Source organism: Dermacentor albipictus, chromosome 2, assembly GCF_038994185.2.
Source record: "Dermacentor albipictus isolate Rhodes 1998 colony chromosome 2, USDA_Dalb.pri_finalv2, whole genome shotgun sequence".
In the NCBI taxonomy this organism is placed as follows: Eukaryota; Metazoa; Arthropoda; class Arachnida; order Ixodida; family Ixodidae; genus Dermacentor; species Dermacentor albipictus.
This window is the reverse complement of record NC_091822.1, coordinates 142,072,245-142,097,729: the sequence shown is the minus strand read 5'-3', so window position 1 is coordinate 142,097,729 and position 25,485 is coordinate 142,072,245. Positions and strand designations below refer to the sequence as shown.

Below are 25,485 nucleotides of genomic sequence, written 5' to 3'. Positions count from 1 at the left end.
AGCACGAAAGAAAAAAAAGATGTGTCAACGCTGTAGTATCCCACAGCCACGCTATTTCGGTGGTTACTTCGATCTCCTTATTCGCTTGTTTCCGCGAACCCGGGACATTATGAGCTCCCCTCGACCGAGGGTTTCTTGTGCGATATCGTCGTTGCGCTGTCTAGGCGCCATAACTTTGGCGTCAATCCCAAGTCGTGCGGCTAGCGGTTATGTGGCCGCCACGTAAACTATAACAGATACCGAGCCAGTAAATCTAAGCTAATTTCGTTTATTCATCTTTAAGAATGGCGAGGAAGCTTATAAAATAGAAATATTGTACTTATAGATACCGGCCGTTAATAGCGCACTTAGTGGCTTGCAGATTTTCAAAATAGAAAACCACGGAGCTCATTTAATATGGCACTTATGCTTTGCGTCTTACATATACAGCCAGTTTGAGTAGTGGGCGACGTGATGATGAGGAACATGAGGCGCATGAAAGAATGCCATGATATAAACCAGAGCACCACTTGGCGACGCTGCTGTTGTCATGCGGGGTGACCATAAAACGGAAGTATTGAGTTGCCATTCCGGCAAACTACTGCAGAGTACTTATAATTGCGACAGCTCTCGAAAGCTGACACACAGGTCGCATCGCTTGCGACAGGTGGCGCAACAAGCGCTGTGAAATTAGGCGGATGTAGGCTGCCAATATGAAACCTGAGGCGGCGGTAGAACTTGTAAGCGTGACAGGCTAATAATTCAAGTTGGATGGCAAACATTGTTGAAGCGGATAAACATGCGGTCTAGCGAAGACAGGACAGGCACTAATCTCTCAACTGGTCTAGCCCTGTGTCCTGCCGTCCTCTGTGCTCGTTCGTGTCTTCTTCTTTTTTTTCCGCTGGAAAAATGTTTATTTAGTCTCGGCGTGCTCTGGTTTAGATTCGCAAAACCCTCACGGATGGTGCGGAATCCCTTGTTGTCGTAGCTATGTCCAATATTACCTACATCACAGTTTCACTACGCGATATGACTTTGTTGTTGTTGTTCTTTTTTTGGCACTACGTAAACAGCAGCGTTACATCGCGAACACTCAATTGCTTCGCGGTAATTTTTCGTGTGCGGCGGCGTCAGGAGAAGGTGCTGTTTAGAGTCACTCTTGAGGCCGGCTCACCGGGGTAGGTTGCTTTGAGAGTGTTCGGTTTTTCCTTGTAGTTTCCTACGGGGTCCAGATCGGGATTGACCACTTGCGGTTTCTCGTCGAGATTCTTCACCGGCTCTGTTGAAACAGTAGCGGCGTCTGAGAGAGCGCTAAAGTGTAGCTCTACTTCTGAAGCATCCTCTTTCAGTGCATTTCGCCTTCTGAAGTGTCCTTCTGTAGCTAACTCAGCATGCTAACCTTAGTCAAGGTGGGAAAATTTTGCAGTGAGATGCATCTTTAACAAAGATTGATGAGAAGCTAAGTTACCGCTATTATGAAGAAGGAAGAGAACGAGAAGGAGGAGGAGGAAGAGAAAAGAAGGAAGAAAAGCTAGGGAGATCAACCAGACGCGCGTCCGGTTTGCTACCCTACGCGGGAAAAGGAGGTTAAGAGAAGAAAAGCCCAAAGCCAAGATGGGAGCCGACAGGTGGAAAAGCACTGTGCGATAAAGGTTGGACAAACGGGATAAAATGCCACGTAGAGGCTGGACAAGGTTTCTATATGTGGACCTATCTTTGTGAAAGGCGGCCCTATTATCCTCGTGTTAGTTTTAACGTTTTTTTTTTTTTGGCGGCGGCGGCTTCCTGCAAAGGAAAGCGGACAGCGATAACAGGTGGCGCCACTCTACTAACACCTTAAAATTAGCACCCTAGGATGACAAGGTCACCTTTGAGAAAGATAGGTTCATCTAACGAAACGTTGGCCAGCCTGTCGGAGGCACTTTACTCCAGTTAATCTACTGATATGAAAGGTAATAACCGAACATTTAATAAAAAGGTGAATGAGCCGAAGAAGGAATACGAGAAATGCCTTAGATGTACGTCGACATGTTGATTTGTTACGCTATGCAAAGCTGTGTTTGTTACGAAGTTCTGTAAATTTGCAAGCACAAGACTCTCAGGATATTAATTTTAGTTTTCGTGACTTTCCTGGCTGTCCGTAAGTGTAAAGTGCGAGAATGAGCAAGTAAAATGCATCAACCGTTTGGAGGATTGACGACTTGGGTCTTTTCATCCGTGTTGTGCGTGGAATCTGAAAAAAGGGGCGTAGGCGAAAATCTTTCGGTTCTCGTACCTTGCTGTAACGGTGCGATGTAAAAACTAATCAAGAATTCATGGATTGCGTCTTAGGCAATGTTCTCATGAACGTGCTACTTTTTCAATGCTGGTATAATTAAAGAAGTTGAGTGATTCAGAAACGCTATTTGAAGGCTTAATGTTTGACAGATAACTCTAAATTTGTTACTTTATGCACTACTGATAACTGAGATCGCAGGTCATGCCTTGACCATACCTCTCTCCGAGCCAAAGAGGACCTGAGGTTTCTCGGCCAAGTTGTAGACAGGTTCATGACTCAAGTTCACCACCTGGGGCTTGGGATCATTTTGTTCCGGAGGTTCTGAAAACACATCCACGGCTACCGTACCGATTTTTGTGAGGGCAACAAGTCAACGACTTTCGAAGCAAGATCACATGTGCTTGGAGGCACTCACGCTTACCACACGAGAGCCACGTGTATTGAACAAGGGCACAGGTGAAGATCTAAACAAGTTGCGGCTGCTTCAATCGTTTGTCCTTGGGTTGTGGTAGCTATTTCGTAAATAACGACATGTTACCTAAATGAACAGCTTCCACGGGTAGCTCTTATGTGACTGTGACGTAGGTTGTATTGGACACAATGAGTGCAACTTGCAACGGAGTGGTATTACAAACGCATAACTTTTTCTATTTTTTTTTTCAGCAGTTGCTGCCGTGTTCGCATCAGCTGCTTTCAGTAGCCTTCACTAGACTCGGAGTAGTGCATCCTGTTGCACACTGCGAGTACTACTATTCAGTGTCAGTGGAAGCAAGATTGCACATGAGTGATGATGGTTCAATGGCGATGAAGTGAGGCGTCCTATGAAATCTAGGAATACGACGGGCAACAACAACGAAAATAGTCACGAAAACAACACTTTTGTCTTACTTGGTGAGCTGACAGTTTGCGGAAGTTGGTATCTTGTTGGAGGCTCTCGTAAGGAACCTGAAAATGCAGAAGTTTCTGAGCACACTTCAAAAAGGTGGATATATTGCGCACAGCCCTGAACGCGCATTCTGAGCGTGCTTGCTCCCTCCGAAAATACGCGTAAGCCTGCTGTACTGGAAGCCTACGCACGTTCAAGTGTACTGCAATAACAGTATACTTAAATAAGTCGCGAAGAACACTTTATATTTCATGCCCAAAATACCTCAAGGCAAGTTTTATTTTCATAGGCTCCTTTTTGTTTCTTCATTTCTGGGGATATACTACGCTGTTGTCGGTATAAGATCATTGTTAAAACAAGAGGAATTTCCGGGATGCCGAAGCGATTGTTCCAGACCACGTTTCGTGGCGATAGCGCACCTACGTAGACTGCGAAGCCCTTCGAAAGATGTCCAAGCTTGCGTATGCCCTTGAAAAAAAAAAAAATGCTTGCGAGAGCTGACTTCTCCACAATAAGAAGCTTTGTGGGGAGAAGCTCGCTTTGCCGGTTTCTTACTTTAGTCTTTTTTTGTTTATTGTTTTCCTTTTTTTTGCGATGGCGATTATGAGAACACTCCAGGCGAAGTTACGGCGTCGGCGTCGGCGTGATGTTCCTTAAGTAGCTGAGGGACGCAATGCTATCCCTTGTCGAAATGGAAACTTGCAAATGACGGAAACACGCTTAAGAAAATCCGTACGATAAATCACAAGAATCCGCTTGTTCCACGCTCAGTGAGCGTCGTTTACCAGTGTCCGACCACGTGCGGAATGACTTACGCCGGGACGAATCAGAAAAGCTCCTTATCGTGAAGCTCATGCTTGATTTGCAACGCCTGGCGTGAACGTGCCCAATATATACCCATTGCCTTTTCTCGGGCGCGTTCACGTCGGCCGTTATCTTGACCAAGTCAAGCGTGGTGTTCAAGTTAGTGCGCATTTCTGAATGCGGGGTTACACAGGGCAAACGCAGCGTTGCGTTAATGTTAGATTAAGTGAACATGAAAAATCGCTCAGCCTAAACCTCCCTTCCTGCTTCTTGCCTTCGCACGGTTATCAGTGTTGGTGCAGGCGTAATGTAAAGAAAAAAAAAAACAGAAAAAAACCATACAGATCTTGTATAAAAGTAAAACTAGGCACGGGCGGTTGGCCGTTGAAGCATTTCACATAAAGAATAATGCACACACGAGTATAAGTAGAGCGCCAATCGACGTTGCGTGACTCTAAGTTGTACCTTGATGGATGATTAATAGGCAACACTTCATTTGCTTGTTTTTTCTCAGTGTCTGCCGCATACCGCATGTATGTATATATATATATATATATATATATATATATATATATATATATATATATATATATATATATTTATTTATATGTGTGCGCGCGCGCGCGTGTGTGTGTGTGTGTGTGTGTGTGTGTGTGTGTGTGTGTGTGTGTGTGTGTGTGTGTGTGTGTGTGTGTGTGTGTGTGTGTGTGTGTGTGTGTGTGTGCGCGTGTGTGTGTGTGTGTGTTTTGGATGCTTTCTTAATAAAAATTCACTTGTGAGTGAATGACCGTGTTGTGTTTTCACTGTCATTCATCATTTGTGTGCTGTCACTGGCGCAGTCAACTGCCGTTAATCTGACCTCAGGTAATTAGACTTCTGCCTTAATTCGAACGCGCTGGAATTCCAGGGGAGAAATCGTACTTTGCTATTGTAGATGAAACTCATTTAGTTCAAGCTCGCAAACATGCCACCTCGGTTAATTCGACCCTCACCGGCGTCCCATCATGCGCCTACAGCGGTTACTAAAAGCTTGAAAACAAGAAATTAAGCAAGCGGCGCTCTTGCTTCCCTACGTGACAAGCGTGACGGCAGCAACGCCGACTGTCGTTGTGCCCCGGGCGACGTCTCTTTTGAGGATTTGTTAGCGCTGACGACAGTGTTGAGGTCTCTGGGCCGCTCACCGACAATGGCGCGTATAGTTATTGTAATACAGTATTTGATGTAGTTTGTCGACGGGACGACAGACTGTTTCAGGCAATTAAAAAGAAAATAGAATTTGTTAACTTTGCCGTCATTCGCTAATTCGACATTTCGGATAATTCGACCCAAATGTTGCGCTCCTGCAAAGATTGGGAGTTTATGGGAGTTTACGGTATTCCGAAATTCACCAGCGAGCTTTCGATTCTTCTGCGGACGCTTCCAATTTATTTGGCGAGAACGGGCGCTACAAGAGACTTAACTTTGTTTGCTTGGCTACACAACGACAAACGCTTTTCTGCTGTTCTCCCAGCGTTTCTCTGGGCCGGCTGCGTGTTCTGGACCCTTTGTTACGACCGCAAGTGCCAGCTAGCCTTTCCCCGCTGCGATGCAACGTTTCGCTACCGCGCATGGCCAAAAGTGGCATTTCCGAACACCTACGCTTACCGCTTTGAAACGGCCGATACGTCAACGCGCGACTCTTTGGGGAGTTAAGGAACCCTCGAGCGTCTGTTGTGCACGTTCTCTAAATACCACGTCTAGCGGATCTCCCCGAAAGAGCGAAAATTGGTGGGCCTTGGCGACATCCGTAGCTGGCGCAAAAAGGGCTATTCGCCCACTGGTGTAGGTAGTTCTTTGCGTTGCATCGTGCCTGAGCAGCCGATTGTAGCCCTGCTGTGCACCCGCTCGTCTTTTCCCAATATTCACCCCTCTCTCTCCCTCTATTTACTCATTTTCGTTACACACGGTGCATATGGTAGCAAACCAGGCGCTTGTCTAGTTGACCTCCCTCTATTTCTTGTTCCGGCTTCGGAACTTCGGACCTCAAATGCGCTGCTCAGATACTTAAGAAGTTGTGAATTGTGCGACCGACTCTTTTAAATTTGTAGAGCGTTGCGTCGCGTTATTGAGTAATTTTTTTTCTCTTTATTTCTTTATCCATTTCATCACCTTTTACTCATTTTACCCCTTTCCCCAGTACAGGGTAGCCAGCCGGTACTTGCCCTGACTAATCTCCGCGTATTTCCCTCTCTTTTCTCTCTTCTCCTCTTTCTGTCTCTTTGTGGTACCCTGGTGGTTAAATTCAGAGGATGTATGGTCAGTAACGCTCATCGTAGGACAACTATTGCTAGTAATTCAAGGAACCTTTGTTTGTTTGTTTGTTTGTTTGTTTGTTTGTTTGTTTGTTTGTTTGTTTGTTTGTTTGTTTGTTTGTTCTTAGCGTTCTGTGAACAGTGGAATGATGCAAATACAAGGCTAAATGGGCCGAACAACTTCCGCGCCAACAATTTTAAGACGACCAATTAGCTTCAAGAAAGTTTGCATAAGGAAGCCAATTAACCCGACGTTGTGAGCCGGAAGGACGAAGTTCGTACAAGTCCATCCACTCCGCGTCGTTTCCATGCTGGCTCACACACAGCCACAACGGCGGCGCGGGCGTAATTCATCGCCAGATTTTCCTCTTAGTACGCCTTCGTCTGAAACTCGAAGCGTTCGAGTACAGCTTGAGGGCTTTTATGCTTTTCTCTTTTTTTTCTTTTTTTTTATAGTAGCGGTCGGACTGGTTCGGGGAGCCGAAGCATGGACTTTCCTTAATGGCGCCGGTGACTATCCACATTTTTTTATTATTATCATTGAAATATCACATAGCACGCAGGTGCGTGTACTGTACCTTATGGCCAAATGAGCGCTGGTTCTCCCGAGCGTAACGGGAAAACATTGTTTCTTTTGAGAAACTTTCCGTTCACTGAGGACTTGCGGGCGATTTATTTTCTTGCGCTGTTCTTTTAATCAACTTTCTTGTAGGAAATTTGTTTTTCTACAAATGACCGTGCATGCGATCATTAAAAGTTCCGCTTTAGAAATAAATGATATATATATATATATATATATATATATATATATATATATATATATATATATATATATATATATATATATATATATATATATATATGTTAGCGCCTGCTGACAGCCGTTCGTGTACAGCTAAATTAGAGGCCGGCGTGTCGCGAGAATATTAATTGAGAGGACGGCGTGTGTGCGTTGGCGGGCAATAAATTCTTGTTACCTTCGTTCGGCGTGTTGATGACTTCCTCCTTTTCAGGTATATTCGCCGTGGGATCTTGAGCGCAGCGAAAGAAAGAAAGAACACCGTGTATCTAGATTAATCACCAGGAAAGCAACTTCGCTCGATAGTGACGGCACTACTGAAGTTAAATTAAAGTTCTGGGGTTTTACGCGCCGTAACCACGATATGATAATGAGGCGCGCCGTAGTGGGAGACTTCGGATTAATTTTTTTTTTGCTGCCTGGGGTTCCCTTCAGCGTGCACCAAATTCACGTTACACCAATGTTTTTTTTTTTTTAATTGCATTTTGTCTCCAGTCGAAATGCAGCTGCCGTGGCCGGGATTCGATCCCTCGCCCTCGTGCATAGCAACGTAACGCCAAAGCTGCTACGTCACCACGGCGGGTGGCGCTGAAGTGAATTATTCTTTTAACATCCATTGCATCTGTGTAAATGGAAGAGAAGGGGCTGGCAACTCTTGCTGATTTACCAACAGCGGTGCGCTCTTTTCTTTTTCTGTTTTTTTTTTCTTTCGGCGCAAAATTTGATAACGCTGCGTTCTAATATTTCCTTAAGGCATCTGTACCATGAGCGTAAGGCAAGTCAGCACTGGTAAGGCGCTCGGGTCAACTTCCAAGGCTTTTTTTTTAATCGGCTAAACAGCGTTCCGTATGGACAAGGTACCAGCAAACGTGAGCAAACGCTTTGAGTCATTTTTTTTTTGCTTTATGCTTTCCAAACCTTTTTTTCAGCTTGTCCTACCTAGGAAAAAAATACATGCAAACAAATCGACAAATTGCAGAGCCCACGATTGATTCCGTCAACTCCAGGCACAGGCAGAAACAAAAAAAAGCGATGACGCACCTTGCGACGTAGGGTGCACCACGTGAGGCTTCTCGTCCAGCGCTCCCGACCGTTGTGTCCGGAATCCCATGTGACCTCCGGCTTTGCAAACAAGTCGATTCGAAGGGAGAACAACGATAAGAACAACGTCATCCCTCTAATACATGCAATAAAGTGACAACTGGGAGAAAGAGAGAAACAAAAGGGGAAAGGTGGCGAGCTTAACAAAAAAAAAAGATATGGGGTTTTACGTGCCAAAACCACTTTCCGATTATGAGGCACGCCGTGGTGGAGGACTCCGGAAATTCGACCACCTGGGGATATTTAACGTGCACCTAAATTTAAGTACACGTGTGTTTTCGCCCCCATCGAAATGCGGCCGCCGTGGCGGGGATTCGACCTCGCGACCTCGTGCTCAGAAGCTCAACATCATAGCCGCTGAGCAACCACGGCGGGTAAGAGGTTTACCAAGGACGTGCCCGTTTGGCTGCCCTATACTTGGGGGGGGGGGGGGGGGGGTGAGAGGAGAGGATTAACAGATAAGAAAGAAAGAGAACGAACTTGAGCAGGAAGCACTACAGCTGTTTGGGGAGGGCATTTGCCTCGTCTTCATTTCCGCGTTAGTGCGCGCCTTAGGTTTTGTACTTTCAGTTACTCTGGCTATTACTGGGCACGCCTGGTGGAATGCGTTCACCCAGCGGCAAATTTGACCAGTGCGAACACGGGGGAAGAACGTCGTAGACAGTAGCTCCAGGCTGTTTCTAGGACGTACTACTGGCTGCGTGCACCAAGTGCCTCCGTATGAAAGGCTCTACCTAAAGTCACTGGAACCTGAAGAGATAGCGCAACCTTCAGAGCGCCAGCAGGTAACACTGCGCCGTTCTTGTTAGATTGGGTCACGTGATGCGTCTTTCGGGAGGCAGCATCTCAGCTGTGTAGCTTCGCTTACCGCGGTTTATGCTATCGCAAATCGAAAAAAAATTTTGTGCTCATTTAATTAAAATAAGAGGTGCTACATCTGCGACGCATGCTAAAAAGTTGTACAGGGCGGGGTGGGGGTATTCTGTAAGAGTACACTTAGTGGACTGTCCATTCCGACCGCTGCTGATTGGCTAGGGCCGCTCGTCTCCTCCTCACTCGCACAGCTGCACCCAATCAGCCAATCAGTAGTAACCGAAATGGACAGTCTACTGGGTGGACTCTTACAGAATACCTCCCCCCCCCCCCCCCCCCCAGTATGTGGGATCATAAATTTTCAGCCAAATCACATGAAGCGGGACCGCGGAAACACAAGCTCCGAGTACTAATCTGCGCTACACTGTGTTTAACTAAGGGTCATTGTTAATGTTCAACTCATCTATACGTCGACGGCAGACGGGCATCTCGCGTTTGTCAAACTATTCACCGGGTTACTCGTCGCAAACTCGAAGATTAGTCGACGCGCTGCGAAAGCGATAAGAATCAGTTCTCGTATGTTAGCGCTAGTCAATCCACACGCAAAACCGAACGTGACACCGGTGCGACGCGGGCGCTTTTTAGCTGACTATAGAAATCAAGTGCTGTCACGCGTCGTTTTCAAACCGCGGCTCTGATTTTTGTTTTACTCGCATACCTATTGAGGTCAACGAGAGTTTAAATAGTCCGCGAGGCTGTAGTGCAGGAAGTGCATGCGTAGTGACAGCCATGACAGCAGAGTTTTTTTTTTCTTTTAAGCCCTGCACTATGTGCTTTCTGTATGTATGTGCGTTGTTTTTCTTTGTTTTTTTTTATTTCATCCGTAACTTCAGATTCTGTTCTTTTTGAACCTTTGTAACACCCCATAGGCCCTGAGGGTAAATAAATAAATAAATAAATAAATAAATAAATAAATAAAAGTTCGGCTAGTTTCAAAACAAGGTAAAAGCAAACAGCACTGTGAAAGTCTAGTTGTAAATTAAAAAAAAAAAGGGTCGCGTGATAGCTGCGACTTGCGGTAAATGACGCAGGCATTTCGCTTCAGCGGTACGCGACACTTAATGTTAATGCGGCGCTTCCTTTTTTTTTCAAGCTTTGTCTGTAGAACCGCTTGCTTCTCAATGTCAGCTGTCACTGGCGTGAGTGAATTTCTCACGTTTTGTCCGGTAAACCATAGGCCACGGCGCAATCGCTCTTTTTCTTTCACTTTGGCATTGCAAAAAGTACTTCAGAAAACAGAAATTAAGTGAGGTATTAGTACCCCCTTAAAATGGTAGCTCGCAACCCCCTCCCCTCCACCACCTCGTCCCGGCGGTTGCTGCACTCGAAAGCTTACTTCCTAGCATTTACTTGTTTCTTTTTTATTTGCAAGAAATATTTACTTTCCTAAACGACAGAAAATACGAAATCCATCCACGTCGATCGCTGGCACGAGCGGTGATTGCGACCGATTGCTGCGCCTATACGCGTCGGCGTGACCGCGAAATGTTTTCTTCGCGTACTAAAACAGCTGGTTCGCGGCGTCAAACGTAGTTGGTTTGCGCGTCTCCACTGTGTCCAGAATCGACCCCTGCTTCTCCCTTGCTAAACCGCTCATTATGTTTTGTCCGAGGAGGGCCCTGCTTTATATGAGAGGAGGAGGGAGGAGGAAGAGAAAAGCAGAAGGCAGGGAGGTTAAATATATGAGAAAAGATGTCTGCATGGTTATCCGGGGGCATAGCGTCACCCAAGACAGACACCGCTTTACGCTGGTGTAAGTTCACCCTGGGGTGAATGCAGTCCAGCGAACAGTGTGCACAACGATTTTTGTACCTTTTAAAATTAAATTATAGGGTTTTACGCGCCAAAACCACTTTATGGTTATGAGGCACGCCGTAGTGGAGGAATCCTCAAATTTCGGCCACCTGGGGTTCTTGAATGCTCCCCGAAATCTAAGTACACGGGTGTTTTCGCATTTGGCCCCATCGTAATGCGGCCACCGTGACCGAGATTAGATCCCGCGACCTCGTGCTCAGCAGCCCAACACCATGGCCACTGAGCAACCACGGCGCGTTTTGTATCTTTTACTGAATGTTCAATTTTCAGTGGACTCTGTCTCTGGTTAACCGACGCATAGAGTTTCCTATAAGATTTGCTACAAAGAGACCTAGTGTCATAGGGTGTACGTGAGCTGAAATCTTTGCGATTTAGCCAGGACGGTAATGATGGGTAATTTTTGTCCAAATTTTGTCCTTCTGGCTTCAGACTGCTTCGGTTCGGTTGAAGATCCATCAAATTCAAATGAAATATCGCGTTATAAAGGCAACAATTTGCAATGGTTAAGCACAGTGCGAGGAGACTAGTTTGCTTCAGCCGTCTAGAAAAAAAAGAAGATTCTTTGGAAATTTAGAAATATAAAGCGTAATAAATACAGCTACAATAGCGTCTCAAACCACAAGAACGCACAAAAAGAAAGGAAAGGCAAATCCATGTAGAACCCATTTTTCTCAAAGTAGCGGAACCATATGGCAGGACCCGATTGCCCCCTAGGTAATAATTTTTTGTAGGAATTCCTTAATGCGCCCCCACCATAGCCTCCGAAATCGGGCGGCACACGCAGCGCGCGCCGCCGGATTTCGGAGTCCAAGTCGCCACCTAACTTCTATTTATGCGCTTGCTTGAATAATGCGTACGTACGTTAATATACAAATAAGTAAATAAATAAATAAATAAATAATACAAGTAGTAGCAGCAGCAACAACAGCAGCAAGAATAAAAGGAGGGGGCTAGGGGGGAGGAGGGGGGAGGATGGAGGCATACGAGAACAGGCCCAATCGCTAACTAATTTTCTTTTCCTGTCTCTCTGATAAAGAACCCCCCAGGCGTGCCAACTCCACTCACCGTTCGAACGAGGTGCATGGCGTCGACTCGCAGTGGCGTCTCCCAGCGGACCTGCACGAAAAAAAGAAAGAAAGAGCGGTAAAGAACGAGCACACACACACACCGACGAAGAAGAGGCGAGTTGCAACTCCGCGCACGTTTCTTTCAGTGCGCTCTGAAATCGGGCGCGAAACAACAAAAGAAAAAACAGTCGTTCCATCTGGGACGGTAATTTAGAAGAGTTAATGAGGTAGCCACGGGGCAAGGCGCCGGTGCCCTAACGTTACACGAGCGCAGCATCTTCTCCTCTCTGAATACTTCAAGTGGGGCGTCGGGGGGCCTCGAGTGGCGCCAGAAACGCGGAGAGATTCATATATCGTTGTTTTCTTTTAAGGCGAGTCTTTGTTGCTCCTGCCTCCCACTTTCCGGGCGCTGTCTTGCCGAGTGTAGTTAACAACTTGGGCCACTGGGAGTGTACGCGCCGTAACAGACAACTTGCACGGGCCGCTGGGACGTGTGCAACTGCGCGCATACCGCGTGTCGAGCGTTTGCGTCGTTAGCGTTACTTTTGGGTCGCGCTTACTTTAACGTCTGCACGAGCATCGAAGAAAGCCTCGCTGAACACCGATTTCCATATAAGCGTGGGATCCGCCGAATTCTTAGTTTTTTTTTCTCTCTCTTTCTTTTTACGCTCGCCGAGTTTAGCGCTGGCGTTCTCCAGAGACCGACCGGAGTGCGCGTGAGCCCGAGTAGACAATGGGGCTGGTCAATTAAAAATGAGATTAATGAACGAGCGTTAACCCCCACCGTGCTCCCGTTATTGTTATTACGAGATTATCGAGTATATCTTCTAAATGTGCGTCTTCGAACTTGCGGTGCCCCGTACGCCTGCGCATTGTTCGGGTTAGGCATGGAGCACCGTTGGTTAAGCGATAAGCCCGGAACGAGAGGAGAGCACCAAGCGTATACGGCGTGTATAGGCGAACGCCACGACCGCCCATCGTAAGAAGAGTAATCGTTTTAACGCGCTAGTGTTAAGAAGCCCGTGTCGCAGGAAATCCGGCGTCGGCGTCCTGCGTTTGAGCAAAAATATTTTCAAACCACACATACCCAGACTTTCCATGTGACGCAAGGAATCGACTGAACTAATTGAATTTCTCAGCTAAAATACGTGCAAAAAATGTAAGCTACACTCACACACAACCTACAGACATGATAGCTCCCGGATTGTAATTTGAAAATACGAGAGAACGTAATTCTGTTACGCGAAAACTCAAACCTTTTTTCCAGCGTTTCTACAATATATACACCGAAGACGGCGTCCACCATTTGCGCACGCCGGCACGTAAATATCGCGGGAGTCCACGGAGCGGCGCGCCCGCTTCCTTGAAACACTTCCAGATTGCGCTCACCTCCGCCGCGTCGCGGCCCATGCAAGAGGCCGCGTTTCTACCAGACAGCCCGCCTTCGTGCATAGCGTTCGCGGCCTGCGTTTCCCGGTAAACATTACGCTTACATACGCTCCATTTGTCGGGAAGCGTGAGAAGCAGTCAGGGATATTTGAATGCAATCGCTTTCCATTCTTAAAGACGAAGCTTAAGCTTCCTCTTTTTTTTTTTTCGTGTGTGTGGCTCGCGCATTTTTCGCGTCAAAGACTTCAAGTTGGTTGTGCGCCGAGATAAACGGCTCGCTACGAAATCGACTGTTTGAATTTTCCCCAGAGTTCGACGCGAGACGCCTCTCCACACACACTCTCCAACTTTTGTTGCCCGTGTCTGCGGAGATGCTCGTCGGTAAACCGTTGTCGTGCTTTCTTGTTTATTTTCTTTGATTCTTTCTGAAAGCCCTAATACAGATGATACGTACAGCACATACCACACTTCATATACATGTGCAATCACAACGCAACATACAGACTCAAGGTATATCGTTGAGACTAGAATCTCACGGACACAGTTAAAAGTGCTCTCGACGCACGGGACGGGACGCACAGGAAGCCCTGGTCCATGGTCCAAATACAGGTTGTAGCAAGAGGTGCCAACTCTGAGGCGCATTTATAGTGCGATCATTGGGACGGTTCTTTGTAGTGCAAATAGGTTGAAATTGCAGATTAAGCGGGAAAATGGCGGTCTGTACTCACGTAAGTCTTATTAATACTGGTAGAGGATTAGTGAGAGGCCAGACCGCTAGAGCCCAGCCGTCATGTTCGTGCCCATTGAGTGTTGCAACGCGCATACCGGACATGATCATCTTGATCCTAGCGGTCGCTTCCATCTTCCCAACTTTGCGTCGTCGACGCGAACATTTTCTCACCGTTGAGTGCGCCGACTCCATAGTAGCGCAAAGTTGACTCGTTCCCAGCCACACCGCCTTACTCGCTTGCTGTCATCGCCATTATTTCCATGCTCGGAACACCTTGCGTAGGGCGGTGCACACAGAAAGCTCGGCTCGAAATAGCGACTTGGTCTACTCCACGTCGCCAACAAACGGATTGGTCTGCTCCAAGTCGGTCGTGAGCACAGCTCAAGATGTCCGAAACGTGCTTCTCGGTTAAAGTGCGTTGCGCGCGGACCCCCACGTGAGACGGCCGCGCGGAAGGACCGAAAAATGGCGCTAATGTGGTGCGAAGGCGTTGTGCCTCGGTGGGAAGTCGTGTCACGTGTCTGCCTCACGCTCCGACGAGACCCGGGCAATCCGTAGCTTCTTTTTTCGGGAAAGGGTACCGCTCAGGTATACAGTACTAACGCGGTACTAGAACATGGTACTTTATATATATACGAGAACCATATTTTGTGTCTGTGTGCGGACAGTGGAACGAAGCACGATCACCTGCTGATCAGAAGAAGAAAAAGAAATACTTGAAAAGACGTGAAAAGCTGCATGACATGGTCGGGTATGGCGAGCGTCACACGTTCTGCGCCAGTCATGATAAAAATGAAAATAACAAAGGCAAGCACTAATAAGCAGTAATGGTGAAAGAGCAAAGGAATATCGTATCAATGGACTCGGGAAATATTCTGTAGCAATGTTGACATTTAGGCTAGTTGGTGCAGACCGAATCTAGTTGCGTATGTGGGTGTTTTATTCTCTATTTTATCGCCTTCTCAGTATTAATTTCTTTTTCTTGCTGACATTTGCATTGAGGGGTGGTCCATTTGCCTTTACTCTATGTCGAAAAAAAAAACCAGATATACTAACGCGAGCATGCTCTGTGATGTCTTATGCATTCAAATGGCTGATGAAGAATTAGCATAACTCGGATGTGGTCATGGCTAGAAGAATACACATATTGCTCGACATAAAGGATGTCAGCTATGCGCCTTCATTGTTCTTAATGAGCCGCATATATACATAGAGCTAATTAAACTCATTTGGAGGTAGGTTTTTCGTGTCTGCTTGTCGTTGTCCCCATCTGTTTCTTTTTCTTTTTTGCTCTCTTAGTCTGTGTGCGTGCGTGCGTGCGTGTGTGTGTGTGTGTGTGTGTGTGTGTGTGTGTGCGTGTGTGTGTGTGCGTGTGTGTGTGTGTGTGTATGTGTGCGCGCGCGTGTGTGTGTGTGTGTGTGCGCGCGCGTGTGTGTGCCTGCGCGTGCGCGTGTGCGTTTGCGTGTGTGTGTGTAAAAGTTCTTGCACTTACTTTCCTTTCGTCCTTGCCTGTCACGCTACCCGCACTTCATAACGACTCTGGAAAAATAGCTTAGTCGGCGAAAACTGTCGCACAGAGTGGCCTTTCTCCCCGACCGCAGAACTCAGACACTGTTTTGCCCGGTGCTCATGAAAGGAGAGCAAACGAGAAGAAGCGAGAAGACAGATAAGCGCGGCGACGACGACGACGACAACAACGCGCAAGGCCTCCCTCTGGCGGACGCCTTTACTCTCGCTTCCGTGGCTTCTGCAGACGCCAGCCTGCCAGCGTGGCATCAGCGGCGCGCGAAATCAGCGGTTTTTTAACGCGCGCCGCGACGTAAGGTGAGGCCGTCGCGAACAGCTGCCGCGCGTCTGTCGGACACCGCAAGCCGGGATGCAACGAAGACGCTGCGTAAGGACGCCGTTCTTATGTTTTTTCTTTCTGCTCTTTTTTGCGGCAGAAAAGGGGGGGGGGTGTTGCTCTGGTTTTCGTATAATCCGCTCTTCGTTTGTGGCTATATGGTTCTCTGTTTTCTTCTCATTGTCACGTGTTTTCTCTTCGCCGGGCGCAGCTTCGTACATCCTTCTCTTTTTCTTTGCCTTCGCGCGTTTGCCATACGCTGTTTTAGATACTGTCAAGGTTGTTTTTTTTTTTCTGTCCAACACAGAGGTGGGGCAAATCTACGCCTCTTCTCAACAAGCGCTTGCGTCCCTAAAATAAAAACAGCAGACGCGTAAAAGAAAACAGCAGACCCGCTCTTATCCTTGTTTCTCTAGTTTTTTTCCTAGAAAGCTAATGTGTTCAGTGCAGCCATACGCACACTAACTAGACATCGCCTACGGCAATATTAAGTGCTTCTCTTCCTTACTTCATTCCATTCTTTCTTTCTTTCTTTCTTTCTTTCTTTCTTTCTTTCTTTCTTTCTTTCTTTCTTTCTTCAACGTCAGGTGGCAGTGCGATGCCCTTGGGCGCGCTTTTAGTTCGCTATTGCGGACACGCCTTGTTACCCGCGTCGGTCGTTCCTGCGCATATTTTGATGCCGAGGGACGAAAGTGTCTTTCGATACAACGATCTCATCCTCATTCGCTCCCCCTCCTCCCCTTCGAACGCACGCCCACCCAAGCTTCGAGCTCTGCCCAGCCGTTCCGTTCCTTTAGCGGCGCTCAGGCACCGTATACCGTTCTTTCGTTTTTCTACTTAGCCTTCGTGGCGGACTTGATGCCTCGTTAGGCCCGCTTGGCGGCCGGCCGAGGGGAGGCTACATTTGCCGGCGCGGCCCGCAGGGCTCGTTGGGCACTGGTCACGTACGTTCCGCGTTTTCCCGCGGTCACAGCCCAGGCGTACACGCGCATCGCAATGAGAATATTAACGCGCCGGATTTCGAGCCCTCGGGGTAGAACCTCAGACGAACGTTGTAACCCCCTCCCCCCCGGTTCTCTTTTTCGGAGCAATTTGAGTGCTCTAGGGTAGGTCGCTGTTCGTCGAGATATTGCGCCTGGGGCCGCATTCTTTGTAACGAAATTTTTTTGTTTGTTTAGGTTCTGTTCATTTCGTTGCAACCGCGCCGTCCTGGGAGTCGTTGAGAAAACAACCTGCTGCGGTGTACGCCAGCCAGAAAGAAAACGAATAATAATAATTTTTTTAATGTGAGAAGAAAGAACGAAGTATCGACAAGTGAGCCCTTTTACATGGTCCCAAAGCCACCATTATAGATCTTCAATCTGCTTCTACGCACATGCGCTTGCTTGAAGCCGGCAGTCGAACCTAACCAAGGACTATTTTGCTCGCCATTGCTTACCGCATACTTTTCGCTACGCTGTCATCGCTGTCGTGTGTGCTCTGGGCGGATAAAATGTATAAACCAGTGGTAAATACTTTATCGTGTGCTTGGGCCACCGTGACACTTTACGGTGCTCGAGGGCTACATCACCATAATAATAATAATCATAATAAAAAATGTCGTTCTCCTACTTGGCAATTTTGGCGGCTGGTGTCGTTGTACAGCATCCGCACCTAAGTGAGCTCGCGTACTAAATGTAAAACTCATTTCTTCGAGCGACTTTGCCCAGGAGATCAAGAAGCCCGACAGCGCTTGCCAACAAATACAACCACGCTGATTCTCCTTATTTTGAGGAGAACCATGGGAACTGACAGTGCTATAGATATTAGGTCACAATTAAGTGAGCAGCCAGTAGGTTACTCTCCTCCTCATGGTACTGAATAAACACAAAACGACAAAACAAACTACTTCAAACGCCGATTCCGCTAGTAAGGACTGAGTTAAGCCAGCGGCAGAATACTGCTATAGCTTGGACCGGTTGGTGCGTTTCAATGCGGTGAACGGGACAAACGTGGACTGTTACCAAACATTGTACCTCATACGGCAACGAATGTAAAGGAACCGGAAGAGCGAGGAAAGGGGAAAAAAAGAAAGCAAACAAACATGCAAAATACAAAGCAAGAATTGGGCGGCAATTTATGGACAGTTATAAACGCGATGCAAGCGCGATTTTCTTGGAAATTGGAAGCACACAGTCGGTGTCACCGCACACTCCAATTGGATATCGCGTTGCTGTCGCTTATGCTCGAGAAACAGCCCGGCATTGTATTTCAACGGTTCCCAAGCCGCTGCAGAACTGTCGGAAACGACAGTGCAGATGAAGCTGCTGTCTCGGCTCATCAAAAACATCAGCGGGTACCTAAATCACTGTCAAGAACGGATGCTGCGCGGCAACTTCAATCGCTGGCTCGGCAAATCACACTACTACGATGAAATTCAACTGGTTTAACCAACTCACGCTCGCACCATCTCGACCCAAACTTGCGGCTTCGCCTGCCATCTGGACTCTCGCGCCGCAAAACAACTTCTCTGTGTAGCGTGTGGTAGGGCGTCGCATTTACAAGTTCCTATTCGTTCCTAATAGGGATAGCCAACAGTGCTACGTGCAATTTGTGCGGGTGCGATGAGACTCTAGAGCACCTTCTGTCTCATCGCCCATCCTTTGACGCTCATCGACGTGCTCTCCACGCTGAACTCTGCCCATTAGATAATAGAGTGCCCTCGGAGGCAAAGATCCTGGGACCATGGCCTATGCATTCTTGCATGCCAAATGCCACAAAAGCCGTTCTGACCTTATCGAAGGCTACTGGACAACATACGAGCGCTTGTGACAGTGAACACTCTTCTGCAACTGACCCTGTGAATGACTGACTCTTAATTAATTTTCTTCTGTCTTTCTTTTATCATTTCCCTTTACCCCTCCCCAAGTGTAGGGTAGCCAACCGGGCACGTCCTTGATTAACCTTTCTCTTTTCGTTTTTTTCTCTCTCTCTTTCTTCCTTCGCTTGTGTGATTGGTAGGCAAGTTTTGCTTCCTGAAATCTCTCCTCCTCTGTCCCTTCTGGCATAGTTAGATATTGCATTTTGCGATTTAAGGTGTGATTCGCAGTCAGCGCTTCTTCCTCGCCTTCCGTTTAATCGGTCTGTCGCCTGGTTACTCTACCCAACCGTAGCCGGCGACGAGAGCGTCGCATTCTAAAACGCACGCGGTCTGGGCTAAACCGCGGAAAACGCGCTACGGAGGACCTTACGATTTGCGTCAGACAGCGAGCCTGTCACGCATTTTCTCTCCGAGCCTCGGAAAGCGAACGCGCGGGAGTCGAGAACGGTAGTGGCCGTGCTGCCTCGACCGCTGCCTTGACGAGCGCGAAAGGCGCCGGCCCTGGAAGGAGGTCCTCGCGCGTTGGTCACGGACAAGCGATGACCTCGGCAAACGCCGTGGCGCGTGAAACGCGGAAAACGGAATCGAGCAGCCCTCGGCTGCCGCACGACACGGAACCCGGCTTTTCGTCTAGCATTGTTACTTTAATCTCTGCTAACACCGCATACACGCCTATATTAGACAGTTTTAGTTACACGAACGTAGAGGCTTCACGTACGCAAACGTGAAAAGCCTACGTACCTTACGTGCACGCCATCGGAAACGCTTTTAGCTACACGTACGCGACGCACGCCAAGAGGGACCCCGTAGCTACATCTATCGGGAAATGTGAACACGGCGGTAGCCAATTCAATCCTGTCGCCGTGTTTCGATGCAAGCCGCCTGCGCGCGCGCGGCCCGCTATCGCGTGTTCGTGATCTTGCGGAACTCCCACGCGAAGCTGTCTACGTGCGCAAGAAACGCACGCAAAGAATTGAATCTCACGTACGTCCGTGAGACGCGCGCGCGCCCGCTACGTTTTACGCATGCGCACTGCTGACACGTAGAAGCTCTACGTACGCAAAGCCTCTAGGTACGTGTAACTAAAACTGTCTATTGTCTAATACGAAAGTTCGGTAGTTGATATTTGACGGAGAGGACAATACCATGCGCAGAGATTCTGCGGGCTTTATAGCCACACATGCATAGTATCTTTATATATGAGACTATGTAAACAAAGCTTTGTGATGAATGACTTTCGGTGGATACGTGTTACGCGAATTTCACCGCGTTTCCGTGGTGCAGATAGGAAGCAATGAAAGACGAGACGAACTTATCAGTGGTAGTCATGCCACACACACGCGAGCGATGGAGGTGCTACCGCAAGAGACATTTGCAGATTTCTAAGACGGCCGCTTGATTGACTACCTCATATGTATGAACGTCGATCCTTTTTGGAGCATTCGGCGGCCGGTCGTTATAGTATACATGCTCGCGTTGACAGCCTATGTAGAATTCCGTAAAACGCTAACATTTCGTGAACCAAGAGAACAGCGAACATTCGCGGTGACTAAATTTCGCGGCAGTATCACGGCTTTTTTGCCCCGAAGTTTTGCTCTAGTTGCTGAAAAAAAAATGAAAAAAGAAAGAGACGTTGTTTTAAATCTGGCGAAGCGTTCAATTAATGCAATTCGTGACGAAGTGATGGCGAAATAGAATGCCTTCCCGATCTTGCTTTTTCTCTTTTCAATTATTCGAATCACACGGCCATTCTCAGAGCAAGAACAAACGTTTTACAAACGCGACTTCTTCGTCTTGTTCTCTCTTTTTTTTTAAGTTTGATTTCGCACATGTTGTTCGATGTACGCTTTGTCCCAACAAGACGCTCGCGTGCACGGGCAGTAATGAAGAGAAGAGACAAATGAGGTCAGCCAGACAATCACTTGTCCCGCGAGGTTCAGACGAGCCAGGCGAGCTCTTTGATCGAAACTGATTGGGGCCGTCTCTTAGAATTCGGAGCGTGTACTGAAAGTTTTCGCTGTGGAGGACAGGCGGCTGAAGGAGGGAGGCTTCCTTTTTTTTTTTTTTCTAGGGAGGAGGAGAAGGGGGACACCTCGAACATTACCCAGAGCGCGAGAGAGTTGCTCCGGCTGCTCGGCCGTTTTGCTTACGTGCTCGCAACCGTGGTGGTCCGCTGAAGTTCTCGGCGTGTGTGTTCAGCGCTCGGAGATGGCGGCGTGTCTTCCCTCCCCCCCCCCCCCCTTCCCCCTCTCCCTTTTGTCAGGCGCTGAACGGGACTTGTCTCTGCGGCACTCTGACAAAAGGACGAGCGTCGTCGTACCCCCTATTAAGGGAACCTAATGAGGCTGGCTGGCCCCCGTCTCGGCCCCGTGCCTTAACTCCTCCTGCGGCTTGCGCGAAATTCTGAATGCGCGCGCGCTTCCCCTCGGCGCTCGCGCCATTACGCGCCCAGGGCCCGAGCATTTGCTGCGCGAGGAGCGGGCACGCGAATTTCGAAAGAGCGCTGCTTTGTCGTCTGACCTTTCTGCGCTTGTGTGCAGCTTTGTCTTGAGGCACACGCCGCGCTAAAAGGAAAAGAAAACACAGAGAAGAAGAAAGGAAGCGTGCGCCAGACTATTTCTTTCGTCTTATTTCGTAAGTCAGAGGCGTGCTTGAAAATGGCGGTCTGCACTGTTTTTTTTTTTTGAAGATTTAACTTTGATTTAAGATTTCTTCGATCTGGACGTTAGGACGGCTTGTCCACCACGCGGTTTTTGTCCCCCTTCTTTTTGTTCGTGACTCTCTTTGTGTACCGTGCGTGGAAAGACTGGAAAGACCGGTCACCCCGCTGAAGGAGACGAAATAGCTCGAGGCAAGCGTTAGCTTGGTTTGATGTCTTGAAATGCGCGCTGCACGTCGAATATTTCTCAGAGGTTTACCTGCGCAGAACAGTTGCTGTCAAACGCACAACACTCCGAGGTCTCTCTTTCTTTCTTTTCTCCTTCTTTCTTTCTTTCTTTCTTTCTTTCTTTCTTTCTTTCTTTCTTTCTTTCTTTCTTTCTTTTCGGCTTCAGCCAGAATCGCGGGCTCGCCCGCAGCGCTCAGTTCGAAAATAGCCGGCCTCTAAATCTCCCTGTAGCCCCTGCTTCATTTTACATTATTTATTGTTCGACTCCAGAATGGGTCCAACAACTCAACGTTTCGCGCTTCCGCAAATCGTAGCCATAGGCCGCAGGGCGGTCTAGCCCGCTTGGGCGGTAAATTATTCCTGCGGGCGACTGCGTAGCCGCCTTATTTCACGGTTCACCCGCTACTCCTGATTCGAAACGATGCGGCGGTACGATATCACCCGCGAGGAGGCGAGCTTGAAAGAAATGAAGGCGCAATTAATACGAACCCCGATAGAACGGGTTGCTCCGTTCTCTGTGCTGCGGATTGTTCTACCTCTAATGGCGATGAGAAAAAAAAATAAGTGCATTGACGAGTCTCATTAAAAAGATCGGCCAGCTTGTCTTGAAATGCTCATCTTCTCATACCTTGCGCTACCGGTTTGTAGCGCGACCCGCGTCATATACCCCCCCTCTCAGGGGCATAGCTGAAACGTATGCCGGAACATCGTGATTTGAGACGTATGAGCCTGTATTTAGCGCGAGAAGAAGCTCTGTGCGGTAGTGCCGTCGATTATTCTCCGTTATACTCGCGTTCTGCTTCCCCGTTACCGAAGTCGAGCTTAGCTGTAAACTGGTCGAAACCCTCTCAATGCGCCGACAGCAGGGCGAGTAACGACGCAGATTAGGATCAATGGAGTACGGGCGGCAGGTACGTAAGGACAACAATAAGAGCGAATTGTTTTCACGATTTGGTTCAGTTGCATTTGATATTTCTTCGCTGCGATTGTAATGATGATGTAGTGCTTCACCTGCTTAATTCCTAGCGGTAAATGATCATTTATTAGTATCTTTCTTATTGTTATAGATTGTTGTGTAGTGTCGATCACTTCACAGGAGCGTGAACCAAAATGGATAAGGCAAGAGCCCTGAACGACGTCCCACCTTTTTGCCGCAGTTTTTTGTAAGCCCGTCGATTGTGTCCCGAGTTCGATCGTCTGTGACTAGACATTTAAGCAAACCGTGCCCTACCTAGTGCTTTAACCAGCTGCTAGAAGGCGTTCTCTCGCAAACATGACTCCGTCAAAGGACTCGTGACTCCTCTTGGTATACCCTTATTTTAAACATCATCGTAAGACCGAGAATAGTTTTACGCCACTCAGTAGAACTACGTTTCGTCGACGCTGCAGTTCCTCGCGTATAGAGAGAACGAGAAAGTATGCAGCTCCGTTTATGGGAACCCGACGCCAGGGCGTCGTGTCGTAAGTCGAGCTTATACCCAGTCGTATACCCGATCGCGTTTACACGCATCTTGCCCAATCGGGCTCGGCGAGTCAGTCAACCCTCTTAAGGTGGATTGACCGGACTCACCTCAACGCTCGAAATCGCTCGGCCCGACACGTTAGCGTTTACGCGAACCCGACGACCGGTTACAGGCTCGTCTCGACTCGACTTTATATCGGCTTCATATAAAGGTATAGCTAGTTTTGCGCGAACAAGGATCAGTGGAGCACGGCTACGCTACATCACGCTGGGACGAAAGGGAGGGGCGGACTTCTAGAGAACCGAATCTAGGGCTAGTATGTAAACGCTAAAAGACATATTTGCTGCAAATAAGACGCACGCAAAATGGAAGACACACAGACGACGCGTAACGGGAGGCCGTCCATGTGCCTTCTTCTATTTTGTGTGTGTCTCACTCGCGGTAAATGCGCCTTTCAGGAGAGGCAGAGACGGGGGAGAGAATGAAGAGAGGAGAGGAAGAGTGTCCCACGTTCCGTAATAAAATCTGGAGAGGTTTGCCTGGCAGCTTGGCTAACGCGTCACATATACTCCACGCACGAATGACGACGACAACGACGACACACCCCAATCTCAGTATACGTGCGTGGCCCGACGCTTCCAAATCTGATCGCAGTATATTTCGCTGGGACCAGTGTCCCGCACGAAAGTAACTAAAGCGTCTATACGTACCTCGGGGCGCGCCGTCTGGGGCGACGAAGTGACGCAACTATATAGCCAAACGCTTGCTGTTTCGCATACAGAACATGCGCAGCGCTGTCAGCAGTTTCATTTGAACGGAATGTCCACACGCGCGTGAATACACGCGTGAACACGCACAGCGGCAAATCGCGAGCACGAATCACCATGAGACACGCACCACCGTCCCACGTTTCGGTCCCCATCGAATATTGTACTGTCAAATAGTGACGCCGTGAGATCGTCCATTACAAATTATGGGGCTTACTGTCCCTAAACTCGGTAAACGGTACTAGGTTATGAGGGACGCCGTGGTGGATGGCTTCGGATTAACTTTTTTACCAGCAGCGGCTCCATAACGTACACCCGAAGCACGGTAGACGAGCGTTCTTGCATTTCGCCTCCATCGGAATGCGGCCGCCACTGCCAGGAATAACCGAACCCGCGACCTCGCTCTCGGCAGCGCGACGTCATCGTGGGCGATGGCGTTGAGCGTGGACGCTATAACGCCCACCGCCGTGCCGTGCGCGAGATCGTCCACGGCGAAAAATGCAAAGTTTACAGACCACACTACTAAGTTAACCTCTAAGTTTCCGTAACCCTTCATCCCCTATAATGCGCCAATTGGCTTCAAGTCTGTTGTGGCTGCACTGGAGGGGGAGCTCTCTCGCCTTCCTATTTTTTATGCGTTCTTATATGTTATCTTTTACGAGAGATTGAATAAAGAGGTAGACGACCGTCGTGCTTGCGTGCGTTCCGATTTCCGGACCTCTGCGGGAAAGAAACTCGCTCTCGTCGCCTCCCTCACGCTTTCCCAATTCACAGTCCTATACACACGCTGCAGAAGCGACGCGTGGGAAATTCGATGCTGTAGGCCTTAATGAACGAGGCCTCGATCGGCATCGGTGAACCGGCGAGGGAAAGTGGCTACCTCGCGCCCAGCGGCACTTTTCGGACACGCGTCACCGACAGGCCGAGACGGCGAGGAGAGAGAGAGAGAGCGAAAGGCGCATCTCACATCGCAGTGGTCTTCCGTTCTCGCTTTCTAAGCCTGACTCAGCGAAACGTCTTCTCGCTGTCTTCGCTGGCCCGTTCGCTTTCGGTCGCCGTCGCTTGTGGCCGATGTCCCCCCCTGACAGTTCCATCTCGCGCTCTTTGTTTACTGCATTGGTAGCGCCCATCGTGAGCGCTTCATACCTGTCTTGCTTCTTTATTATTCCTGCTTGCACGTTTTATATGCATTTCCCTTGCGTTGCTCTTAACGAAGATATCTATTAGCTATATACTTTTTCGGTTGTGTTATGCTGTATAGGTAGAATAGTCATTTATTGTTGCCTTGCTGTATTGTGGATTGCAGATTTTTATTTCATTTGGTGCATTTTCTTTTTGTTTATTTACTTTGTGAATGATATTGCGGCGATATGTTGTTCACCTCCATTTATTTACTTGTCTGTTGCTTTTACAAGACCAACTATGCGTAAAACACTGCAATGTAAGTCCTTAAAAGCGAATAAAGCTGTAAATCGGTCTGTAGTTCACACCATTACACCCAAGAAGGGTGTAATAGTGTGAATCATGGACCGATTTACACTCTTATCCACTTTTAGGGGCATAAATTGCTTTACAGAGTAAGCGCCGAAGCCAGTTCAAGTGACGCCGTTCTTTCTTTCTTTTTTACTGCTATCGCCTCTTAGTTTTCGTGGG

The 25,485-nt window shown here is 48.1% G+C and overlaps 1 protein-coding gene and 1 long non-coding RNA gene across 6 annotated transcripts in view; one reads left to right on the top strand and one right to left on the bottom strand.

Annotated features, from left to right (window-relative positions):
* LOC139056122 (mucin-2-like) overlaps window positions 1-25,485 on the bottom strand; it is a 268,904-nt gene that overhangs the window by 64,201 nt on the left and 179,218 nt on the right. For 2 of the 3 annotated variants that reach the window (XM_070534016.1, XM_070534017.1), the window contains exons 2-8: window positions 11,892-11,942; window positions 8,079-8,159; window positions 7,216-7,269; window positions 3,146-3,202; window positions 2,474-2,578; window positions 2,162-2,212; window positions 1,154-1,258 (exon numbers count right to left, since the gene is read on the bottom strand). In XM_070534016.1, coding sequence (XP_070390117.1) covers window positions 1,154-1,258; window positions 2,162-2,212; window positions 2,474-2,578; window positions 3,146-3,202; window positions 7,216-7,269; window positions 8,079-8,159; window positions 11,892-11,942 — 504 coding nt within the window. The remainder of the gene's footprint in view (window positions 1-1,153; window positions 1,259-2,161; window positions 2,213-2,473; window positions 2,579-3,145; window positions 3,203-7,215; window positions 7,270-8,078; window positions 8,160-11,891; window positions 11,943-25,485) is intronic. The other variant, XM_070534018.1, reaches the window with a different exon arrangement.
* The window catches only part of LOC139056127 (uncharacterized), a 66,488-nt gene continuing 56,716 nt past the window's right edge, over window positions 15,714-25,485 (top strand). Inside the window, exon 1 of one of the 3 annotated variants that reach the window (XR_011512173.1) lies at window positions 15,714-15,906. This is a non-coding gene — a long non-coding RNA (uncharacterized lncRNA). The remainder of the gene's footprint in view (window positions 15,907-25,485) is intronic. The other 2 variants (XR_011512174.1, XR_011512172.1) reach the window with 2 other exon arrangements.